General features: G+C 35.2%; 1 protein-coding gene across 1 annotated transcript in view; it reads right to left on the reverse strand.

Annotated features, from left to right (window-relative positions):
• The window catches only part of PLXDC2 (plexin domain containing 2), a 438114-nt gene that overhangs the window by 87864 nt on the left and 337702 nt on the right, over positions 1-12548 (reverse strand). The window contains exons 8-9 of the mRNA XM_012450101.3: positions 11421-11516; positions 11107-11188 (exon numbers count right to left, since the gene is read on the reverse strand). Coding sequence (XP_012305524.2) covers positions 11107-11188; positions 11421-11516 — 178 coding nt within the window. The remainder of the gene's footprint in view (positions 1-11106; positions 11189-11420; positions 11517-12548) is intronic.

Here is a 12548-nt window from a genome sequence, read left to right on the forward strand (position 1 = left end):
AGGCACACGCCACTGCGCCCAGGCTAAATATATATTTAATATATATTTAATTGAGTATTGAATATAAAAGAACCTTAGATTAACAGTTTTCTATTGAAAAGGCTAATATGATGATAAATGAGAATATTTTACAAAAGTAGTTTACAGTTTAGTTATTTGTTTTGTGGAGAATGTGATGTTAAAATACAGAAAGACATTTAAAACACACGTTCATACTCAAGCCAGCTCTTTTAATATTTATGTAAGAAAATTATTTAAATGTCATCAGGATTGTTTCTGATTTTTCACTTTTGTTAAAAGCTATCACCCAGAAAAGTGAAAATATGGCTACTTTTATTTCTTAACAGGAACATCCTACTTAAGATTTTGATGATTTTTCTAAATGCTAAAATATTTATTTTCTGTCCAGTTCTGAGTCCGAGATGCAGTCTTACCCATGAAGAAGACCTGCAAAGAGTTCTGAAGGAAATTTTGTGCTAGGAATTAATACAAAATTTATTGTATATTTTCAAATAGCTAGATGAACAGATTTTACAGGTTCCTAACACCAAGACATAATAAATGTTTGAGGTGATTGATATGCTAATTATACTGATTTGATCATTACACATTGTATACATGTATTAAAATATACTCTACCCCATAAATGTGCATAATTATGATGTGTCAAAGATAATACACGCAAAAAGATCTACAAAAAAGAAACTTTGAAAACTACTGAAATTGGGTTCGTTCAGCTTTAAGGAATATCAGAATTGGATATATCTAGATGACAGATGGATTTTCCATTCCAGGATATAGAGTAAGCAGGCTTTACTGCTTTGTTCAAGGTGAGCTTGCTATTGCTGGCTGTGCCACTAGGTATTCAACCAGACATTTCTGTGTAACTCACCTAAAGTCATAAAACATGGCTTCCTTTACAGTCGTATTCTTGGGATTTTTCTGAATCTTTTTAATAACTCAGGAATGCTTCCTCAATTCTTGAACGCTCCTGAACCTAGGGTACCCGGCAGCTGAGTACTGCCTGACACAGAAAGCCCAAATACACTTACTAAAGAATACACCATTGGATGCAGCAATCTCATTACTGGGTATATACTCAAAGGAATATAAATTCTTCTATAATAAAGATACATGCATACATATATTCATTGCAGCACTATTCACAATAGCAAAGACATGAAATCAACTTAAATGTCCATTAATGGTAGACTGAAAAAAGAAAATGTGGTACATATACATGATGGAATACTATACAGCCATTAAAAAAGAACAAGAACATGTTCTTTGCAGGAGCATGGATGAAGCTGGAGGCCATTATACTTAGCAGACTAACCCAGGAACTGAAAACCAAATACTGTATGTTCTCATTTGTAAGTGGGAGCTAAATATGAGAACACAAAGAGAGGAACAACACACACAGGGGCCCACCAAAGGGTGAGGAGTGGAGGATGGAGAAGATCAGAGAAAATAACTATTGGTTAGTAGGCTTAGTACCTGGTGACAAAATAATCTGCACATCAAACTCCCATGACATGAGTTTACCTATATAACAAACCTGCATGTGTACTCCTTAACCTAAAATAAAAGTTAAAGAGAAAAATAATATACTATCGAGAGAGAATCTCATGTGGTCTAGACCTAGGCTGGTGTGGTCACCAGTTTCAGACGTATAGGCAATTTATGCACTGTTGTTAACTGCAGACAAAGTTTAATCTTTCTTCGATGGCTTCAATTTGAAATGACAATGGTTCTCTCTCTTCCTGTCTATGATGATTAGGCAGTGTGACAATAAGGTATTCCAATTAATATTTTTCAATTAAATAATTTTATTGAATCTGATATTTCAGCAAGGACTTTTTTGTCAAAGACAAAAATGAATTTTGTCTAAATTATAAATAGATTCGTATTTTTTATTTTAAACCTGGTATTTATATAATGAAAATCATCACATTTTTAGCTCTCAGAATATTACTAATCAGTAATTCTGATAAGTAAAAGGAAGTAGTATCAACTTACAAGGATGTCAGCATATGGGAACCTAGAAAGAAAAAGTTTGTGAAACTCTGAATGCTTGGTGAGTTCTAAATGTCTATCTGAAATTAGGGGCCTTGGCAAAAAAAACCTTATCCTATCCCAATCCACTAAAATAAGCCTAAAGTTGTAATTAATTTTGGAACAGATCTCTTGGATTGCCTACATGGTTTTCTATTTGATTATTAGGTATGAATTTCAAAACTAATCACTAAAGCGAGTTAACTTCCTTATATGAAACAATCATGTAAATGAAGCCTAAAAGTAGCTTCAAATATGAACTTAGACCATAAGGTCAAAAGGGTTATAAAGAAATGCTTTGTCTCTAGGATATAAAAGGTACCTTCGAACAGGAACAATTATACTGACTCTAAATACTGATTTATTTTAATTTACAAATTTTACTCTTGGCCATATATTCCAAGCATATCTGGCTTGTCATTCAATAATTGTGGTATCCTGATTCTCTCATTTCAATCTTAAAATCCTTGTAGCTATATTAGACCAAGAGAATGCTTTATATGCCTTCTCCGAAGGATGAGCATGGAAGTTGCTCCTTGCTGAAGGGCTAGATTCTACAGTGAGTAAGTAGGCAAAACTCATATAGAGTCAAAATATGCTTGGAATTCCCTCGATATGACATTCTTCGAGTGCCTGACACGCTGTCTCTTAATACACCCAATTTTTCCTGTAATGTCGTAATGGACTGTGAGGCCTCAGGTTGACCCTATATAAAGTTGTTTGGCTTACTGTTAAAACCTCATGGTATGGAAAATACCCACAGGTGTGTGTGTGTGTGTGTGTGTGTGTGTGTGCGCGCGTGTGTGTGTTTTTTTTGTTTTTGTTTTTTACTTTAAGTTCTGGGATACATTTGCAGAATATGTCAGATTGTTACGTAGGTATACATGTGCCATGGTGGTTTTGCTGCACCTATCCACTCATCATCTAGATTTTAAGCCCCGAATGCATTAGGTATTTGTCCTAATGCTCTCCCTCTTCGTGCCTCCAACGCCCTGACAAGCCGTGGTGTGTGATTGTTCCCCTCCCTGTGTCCATGTGTTCTCATTGTTCCCACTTATGAGGATCCACTTATGAATGAGAACATGCGGTGTTTGTTTTTCTGTTCCTGTGTTAGTTTGCTGAGAAAGATTGTTTCCAGCTTCGTCCATGTCCCTACAGAGGATACACCCATAGTTTTTTTTTTTAAGCACTAAAGTCACACTCAATGCTGCAAATATACACACTTAAAGGGGCACATAGAAACAAAACCAAAAGAGAAAGGCATATTCATATCTCTCTGTTCCTTTTATTCAGAAGCAAAAGATGAGTGATTCAGGAAAGGTTGCATCAGTTGAACCACTTAAATTTGTTTTGTGTTTCTCTCTGTCTCTCTCTAAACTTAGTTTAATTTCTGTAAGCTAAATGAGCATATGACATGAGTACATTTTATTTGCAAAAATTAGCTGCCCCTATGTAAGAAGGATTTCTTTTACCCTTGGATTTTCATTGCTAATACATTTTCACATTATTAATCAATTAGCCAACATTTCTGACTTGATACATTTTCAAAATTTTTGAAATATACATGATTTTTTAGATTTTGCTATGTAAGACTATATGTAGTTTATACATAATTTTATCCATAATATAATTTTTATATACTACATAAAATTATATAATTTATATATTGCACATAATTTATATGTATACATTATATATATATATAAAACAAGTATAAAACTGGCACCTACTTTTACATTGATTAATTTATGAAATATAGGTGATTCTTTTTGTTTCTCTTTTCGTTACCGCAAAGGAATTAAGTTCATTCAATGGAAAAAAAACAGCAGTACCAGAATACACTCAGGGAAATGCAATAGAAATAGCAAAGTTCAAAAAGTGTAGAAAAGTTGTTAGGAAACATCGTTTTTCCATCATCTCATATTTTTTCTCAAATAATTATGTGATATTACTATTCTGTAAATACATGTCTTTACTGATAATAAGGATGGGATTATTCTGTTTATTCTTTTAATGATGGAATCATGGAATACTTTTATTCACATGTTTTTACCAGGAACAAGCTTATAACTTTGATTGGATCTAAGAAAATATAAGGTGGAAAATTTTGTTTTAAAGTGAGGCACTGAAAGATTAACACCAAGAGATTAAGTGTTACATGCCTCACTGTGAATACTGACATCTTATGCCATGCCCCAGCTTAGTTCTCTCTATAGTAATTTGGTTAACACTGATAAAAGTGAGTGGATAGTAATGGCCAAAATGAGCAATCAGAATTCTCAGGGAAGTGGAAATTCCCTGCCTCAATTATCTGCATAATTCAGTCCACCTGTGTGTGTAACATAACGCTATTTGTCCAGACACTGTGTTGGGTATTGTGGAAGATGCTAAAATGAGTAAGAGTGCATTTCTACTCCTTAGAAGAGCTTATGTTATTTCTTTCTCCTTTTGCTGGTTCCTCCTTCTGTCTCCCAATTCCGGTGGGAAAAATTCAAATTATACAAAAAGTCCATAATAAACAGTAACACTCTCATGTCTCTCCCTGTTCACTTCTTTCCCAAGCTACAAATATTGTTGTCAGTTTCTCACAAATCTTTTCAGAGGTATTCTCTATTTGCAAACATATATATGTATGCAAATATACTTAAAATAATTCTATGTAATGAAAAATTAGCATCATACCTTATGATGCCATGCCACGCCACGAGGTTAGTTTCTGAAACCTCTTAAGCTGCTTTCAATTTATACTGTCTCCATAGCTGATCTCATTCAGTCCCATGAATTTAAACACTATCTATATGATAATGACTCTCCAGTCTGAACCTCTAGCCTTTCTTGGAATTCCTGGCTCACGTATCCCCTATCTACTTAACAGTTCTCCTTGAAGTCTGATAGGCATCTCAGACTTATCTTGTCCCAAAACAAACTCTTTATTTCTCTGTATCCCAGTCGTTATTTCCTGTGCTGTCTTACCCATCTCAGACAAGTGCCAACATCCAGCAAGTTGCTGAAACAAAAATCTAAGAAGTGTCCTTGATTCTTCTTTTTCCCTCTACTTCACTTTTAATTCATTAGTGAATACTCTGCTTCTGAAAACCAAACACTACATATTCTCACTCCCAAGGGGGAGTTGAACAATGAGAACACGCAGATTCAGGGACACACCGTGGCCTGTCATGGGGTGGGGGACAAAGGGAGGGAGAGCATTAGGACAAATACCTAATGCATTCAGGGCTTAAAACCTAGATGACAGGTTGATAGGTGCAGCAAACCACCATGGCACATGTATACCTATGTAACAAACCTGCATGTTCTGTACATGTATACCAGAACTTAAAGAAAAATAAAAAAAAAAGAAATGTAAAATAGGCAAGCACTATAGAAAACCAATTTGATAGTTCCTTATAAAGTTATACATTTACCACCCAACATAGAGAAATAAAAACATCTGTCTGTAAAAAAAAAGTTGTACATGAATATTCATAGTGGGTTTCTTGATCACTCATAGTAGCCTCTAAAAACAACCCAAATCTTCATCGGCAGGAAAATAGTAAACAAATTGTTGTGTATTCACCTACTCAACAATTAAGAGGACCAAATTTCTCATATTTGAAATAGTACAGTATAGATTAATCAAAAAAAATTTATGTTGGGTGAAAGCTAAACTCAGAATTGTAAATACTGTCTGATTCCCTTTATTTTTGGCATAGATTGGGAAGAATAAATGTATGATGATAGAAAAAGATCAGTGGTTGCTACATAAGGTGGTGGTGGTAAGGAGGAATTGGCTGTAAGGGAACAAGAAGGAAATCTATATTTTGATGCAGTGATGGTTACATGGGAATTTACACTTTTCAAAGCTGCCTCATATACTTAAAACATGTGTATTTTATTGTATGTAAATTATATTTCAATTAAACACACACACGCACACACACACACAGAGAGACACACAAAAATAATCTGTTTCCTTCCAAAACACCTTGCATTGATTCATCTCTCCTGATCCTCAGAATCATCATCCTTGTTCAAGTTACTATTGTAACTCCTGTGGACTATTGCACATGATCACTACTAGCCTCTTCCTTTTCATTCTGGACCACTCCCCAAACAAACAAACAAAAATTCTGTTCTCCATGAAGCAGCCAATGTTCCTTTTTTTTTTTTGAGGCGGAGTCTTGCTTTCTCGCCAGGCAGGGGTGCAGTGGCACAATCTTGGCTCGCTGGCAACCTCCATCTCATGAGAATGATAATCTGCGTGTTCTCATTGTTCAACTCCCCCTTGTGAGTGAGAATATGTAGTGTTTGGTTTTCAGAAACAGAGTATTCACTAATGAATTAAAAGTGAAGTAGAGGGAAAAAGAAGAATCAAGGATACCTCTTAGATTTTTGTTTCAGCAACTTGCTGGATGTTGGCACTTGTTTGAGATGGGTTCAAGCGATTCTTCTGCCTCAGCCCTTTGAGTAGCTGGAATTCAGGCATGTGCCACGAAGCTCAGCTGATTTTTGTATTTTTAGTAGAGATGGGGTTTCACTATGTTAGCCAGGATGGTCTCCATCTCTTGACCTCGTGATCCTCCTGCCTTGGCCTCCCAAAGTGCTGGCATTACAGGTGTGAGCCACCACGCCTGGCCCCAAAGTTCTATTTTTAAAATATGGCAAAATCACATCCCTTCTTTGCATAAGTTATAAAATCTAAGTACTATTTCCAATATTCTGAGAATAAAATTCTCCCTAGCTTACAGAACCATCTGTGTCCCAGCACTTGGGTACCCTTCTGAGCTTATCTGATGTCACTCTCCTTCCAAAACCAGTTTGGAATTCCCCCAATGCATTATTTCTTTTCCTCATCTGGGCAAGCAGGGACCCACCAGAGGGCCACTGCATGGGCCATTCGAATGGCATTTCAATGCTCTTTGCTTTCATCTCGCTGTAGCTGCCTACCCATCATTCAGATCTTTAATTATTACCCCATCCAAAAAGCCTTTCCTGGCCACCCAGTCAAGAACTGGGTCTTTCAAATCCAGCAGACAACCCATCACTATCTGACTTCTTTTGCCTAATTATTAATTCATTAATTTTCTGGCCTACTAAGCTAAACTCCAAGCTCCATGAGAGTTACGGCTTTGATTAATACTTGATTATTGCTCTAACTATCTTAGTGTTTAGATCAATGTCTGACATGTGTTAGGCATTCAATACATTGTTAAGTAAATAAATGAGTGAATGAACACTTTAAGTGCAGAAATACATTTTCATTTAAAAACTAATCAAAGCGGCCTGCCGCGGTGGCTCATGCCTGTAATCTTAGCACTTTGGGAGGCTGAGGCGGGCGGATCATGAGGTCAGGAGATCAAGACTATTCTGGCTAACACGGTGAAACCCTGTCTTTACTAAAAATACAAAAAATTAGCCAGGCATGGTGGCATACACCTGTATTCCCAGCTACTTGGGAGGCTGAGGCAGGAGAATCACTTGAACCTGGGAAGCAGAGGTTGCAGTGAGCCAAGATGGCACCATTGCCCTCCAGCCTGGGTGACAGAGCAAGACTCTGACTCAAAAAAAAAGCTAAAAAAGCTAATCAAAGCATACTCTCTTTAAAAGAGCAAGTTTACTTAAAAACGATACTAAGAAGTAAACATCTGTTGTTACCAATTTTGTTGTATTATCCCTTATATTGCCCTGTTTATTTCCCTTATCACTCTTAACTCTATCTTCTATGTATCTATTTGCTTAAACTCTGACTCCCCATACTAAAATGAAAGCTCTCCTAAGGAAGTGATTTTGTCTGTCTTTTTTCACTACTGAATGCACAATCTTGGTGAGTGACTTGATCAGCAACACTCATACATTTGTGTTGAATGAGTGAAGCTATAAGGTACAGTTGAAAGTGATTGATTAGTTATTCCTAGTTTGCAATGAGGAAACAAAAGCACTCTTAGTTCAAAGAAATGGACCAAGTAATTTAAGTAAGCACTTGCAATTACGGATCTCTTTACATTCCTGTAACTCAAATTCTCTTACAGCTTGGGAAAGCCATTGCAAATATTTTGCCTTAGTTTTTGCTCCTTGAAAAATGGGAATTAAATGAAATAAACCAATTAAAATTATCTTATCTTTTTAGAGCAAGCCCAACTTGAGAGTTCAGTAATTACCACCAACTGATTATCATTCAGGGATACGTTAAGCACAAAGAAGAAAGGAAGAACAACGGGAGAAAAAGAATTAGAGGGGCAATTTTTGTGCTGCTTAGGATAAGACTGCTCTTGTTTTGTTGAATTTGTTCATAAAAGCTCTAAAGTCTGGGGAAATGCTTCTGGGCAGCAAAGCAAAGAGTTCTGAAGCTTATAGGTCTAAGGAGAAATTAATAAAAAGCAGTGGGGAAATTGAGTTGAACAAAAGTGCAATGAGGCATAGTTAAACCGATTAATTAAACAGGTTTTGATATGTATATAACTGGGTTGCTGAAGGATTAAAAATCAATCCAAGATTTTAAATAAATGTTTGGTATTCAATAAAACACCAAATGGTAACATTCAGAAAACTCGTAGTTTTTTTAGTAGTGTTCTTAGATGAATTTCTTTCTCATTCATATGCCTCACCAACTCTCCTTTCCCCAGTAATCTTAAAGAAACTATGCTTTCAAAAATATGCAAAAGTCTTAGAATTTATTCAATTTTCCTCTACATTCTTCTAATGCCAGTTTCAAAACCATGATGCTTTCTTGTGGCATCAACTAGGAAAGATTTATTTTTCAGTAATATGTCTACAATTTTTCAGAAAGCAATGAAAATTATCTTGCTTAATGCACCTGCAGCCTGGCAAGTGTTACACAGAACAGGTGTCGAAAAAACAAGACCAAAAGCTGGGCGTCACAGAGATGGAGGTTTGATTCAAACTTACCACTTAAGGGCTATGAGACCCTGCACAATTAGCTTAGCTCCTAAAAATGTCAGTTTCCTTCACTGTGAAAATGTTAAGTGTGGTATTTGAAAATTCCTTGGCTTAATGTCTGGCAGAGACACCTCTCAATAAATTGAAAGTATTAACAGTAGAAGGAGATTCCAACTTGCAGATATGTTTTGATTGTCAAAATTGCTTGTTTGGAACTTTAAACATACATTTCATCAAAAATTTATATTAAAAAGCGAAATGGTCAGTGGTAAGCAAATTTCTAGATGAATCTTCAAAGCCTTCATTTACCATTACACAATTTAAGTCAAAAATTATCCTAATTGTCTTTTGGTTAGGGTGGCCAAATTGTCCTTGTTTTTTTTTTTTGTTTGTTTTTGTTTTTGTTTTTTCTGGATTTTCCTAGTTTTAGCACTGCAAGTCCCTCATCTTGGGAAACCCTTTGTGCCAGACAAATTTAAGTATGATTCCTTCATTTGGAACCTAATCAATATTCATTTGTTCATCCTTTTTTTTTTCCTGCAGTCCCAGCTATGTTCTTAGGCTCTGGAGGTATAAGGACAAATCGGATATGGTCTCTGCCTTTAATAAACTTAGAGGCTAGCAAAGAAGACAGACAAATGAACAAGCATCAGCAAAGCCTACTGGAAATGCAAATGATGGCAGTTTGCCCACGATGCAGAGAAACACAGTCCATAGGCACCTCACACAGACTTGGACAAGGTGATCGCTGAAATGGATCTTACTGAAATGCATCTTAAAGTAGGTATGCAGCCCAAACCAGTGCCTCCTATTTAGTTCCTTTGGATATTTTCCATTTCTGAGCTCAGAATTCCTTAAATATACATATTAAAATGCCATCTCTTTAGATTCCCTTATGTCGTTATCTAAACAGATTTTGAATAACTTGTGATATGCACATAATCTTTATGAAAAACTTAGTAAAATATCAGTATAAATAACCATAAACCCTTGCTTTTATAGCAGTTTCTCCTACTTTGGATATATAACTAACTTAAAAATCTCCTTTTAAAAATGCAAACTGCCTGCTTGCTTTTTTATTATTTGGAATTCACTTCACAAAGGAAATTACTAGAATGCCCCATTAAATTGAAAACCATACAGATGTTATCATAAATAATATTGTTCTAGACGTAATACTGCAGTAGTTGCTCCAAGGTTAGTAAATTAAAAATGTTTCCCAAAGCTTGTGATCGAAATGTTGGCATTTTATTTTCGAATTTTTCAGTAAGTTTTAAAGTATTCCTAGAGCATGTCTTTATCATTATAGCAAATGCTACAGCAAGAAGATAATAAGACAGACTGCTTATACAACCGAAAACTCAGGTGTAACATACACAAACTAACAGCATGATTATTTGGTTTTCCTCCTGGGGGAAGAAACATTTGTCATAGACTGTGAAGGTGAGAAGAGGACTTATTCCTAGGCAGACGGTAAACTTCATGGGGTCAGGGACCATGTCAATATTGTTTACTGCTGTGTTCCCAGTACCCGGAACATAACGGATGCACAAAATGGTTGAGAAAATAACAAAACGAATTTACAAGCCTTCACCCTGTATTTCCAACAAATGATTATTCAGTCTCTGAAAAACTCTAGGAACTGAAAAGTCATCTTTGCCACTTCTGAAAATCAGTAAACCTCTTTGACCCCAGTAAATTATGCAGTTTGAGTTTCAGGGTTAGCTAGTTACAACATGAGGTCAAAACCATGTGTTCTATTGTTGTATTAGATTCTATCTCCAATCTTGACTAATAACCTTTGAGATGTTGCATAGGAATTTATTAAGAATGTTCATGTGATTATTATAAACCACCCTTGCTATGAAAAGCTATCTCACACCACCCTTTCTGTAGTATATGAATCAAAATCTTTGGTTTATAGACTCACCAACTGCTCTATAATCATCATGTATTTTAAGTCCCACGGAGAATTATAAATATAGGCCAGATAATGACCTTATTGACTATAAAGGCTCTTGGTAATTTTCATACATATAATATTGCTAATGCATATATACGCCATGCAGTTGATATGCACTTCAAATTCAATGGGGGAGTAGAAGCAGGAAGTCTTTGTAAGTTTTATTATTATTATTATTATTATTATATTTTTACCTTTGAAGTTTACTACACCAACTGCAGTTGAAGCCAATCTGAGAAGACACGCAGGGGCCACATCTGTTAAACTGGAGACATGCTAGGAAATAGGAAAGTACAAATTCACCAAGACCAACAGGCAACTTGGGGGAAAAGAGATTGCTCAGCCAAAATAAACATCACTGTCCCCCAATACTCAGGATCGAAATGCCCATGCATGCCAAACACAGTTGTAATGGTAATTATTTAATATGACTATTATAACTATTAAACTGATCAGATCATCAAATCTGCAAATCATGTTTTCCACCTAGGTTTACATATTCACTTACTAGGTAATGGGGTCATCTCCACAGCCGAAATGTTGGTAATTTTTGACATTTGTAGCTCTACTCGGTGGTATTCATAAATTGTTCTTCTTCGAACATCTAGAAAAACAAAAATGGAAAAAAAGAACTTTTAACATTTCCCCACGTACAAAACAACAGTATTTTAATAATGGATATAAAATTATATATATGTGGGCTGATGTGGTTTTAAAATTAAGCCTCATCCTGTGAGAAGACTGATTATAAAATACATAAAAATCACATGCCGAGTAACCAGAAGTCTTTCTATCAATGAAGTTGAAAATGTTGATCAGGTCTCAGATATCTCACTTACCTATTAAGGTGCCAACTCATTGTCACTCAGACTATACTACAGATTTTTTGAATAGATTTACATATTTTCAAAGATTTTCACTCATGAAATCAAGAAGGTAAGATGATACCCTTTCTTCCATACTAAAGCTGAAGTGTTTAGAAAGGGGTAATTAGAAATGTTTCACAATCTAAATAAAGTTACTGGAGAATAACAATGTGATTGCTTTAAAAGTTTGCAATAAACTTCCTCGGCATGTGTATACCTATGTAAAAAACCTGCATGTTCTGCACATGTACCCCAGAACTTAAAGTGTAATAAAAAGAAAAGTAAAACAGAAGTAGAATCATTCTTACATTTCCTGGTGATCATAGTTATTAATATTGCATTGTGCTTGAAATTAAATAATAGACTTTTTTGGTGTTCTCACCACACACAGATACACACACACACTCACAATGTGAGATGATGAATGTGTTAATTAGCTTGATTGTGCAGAACATTTCAGCATGTATAAATATGACAAATCACCCTGTATATCTTAAATATATATGATTTTTATTTGTCAATTATATCTCCATAAAGCTGGAAGAAAGAAGGAACTTAAATCACTTTAAAAATAAGGATTGCGACGTATTAAATATACAGTATCATATCTAAGGAAGGTTAATTAGCATTTATATTGCACAATGTAGTTTATAAATCATTGGCAAATCCATCAATGTCCCTGAGGAAGAAGATAGATGGAGACTTTGACAAGAACTCTAATCATTTAAAGTCAGATAAATATAAGCAAACATATTTTAACATCTAACCAG

This window comes from Aotus nancymaae, unplaced genomic scaffold (assembly GCF_030222135.1).
Source record: "Aotus nancymaae isolate 86718 unplaced genomic scaffold, 86718_ANA_hifiasm-v0.15.2.pri h1tg000077l, whole genome shotgun sequence".
Taxonomy (NCBI): Eukaryota; Metazoa; Chordata; class Mammalia; order Primates; family Aotidae; genus Aotus; species Aotus nancymaae.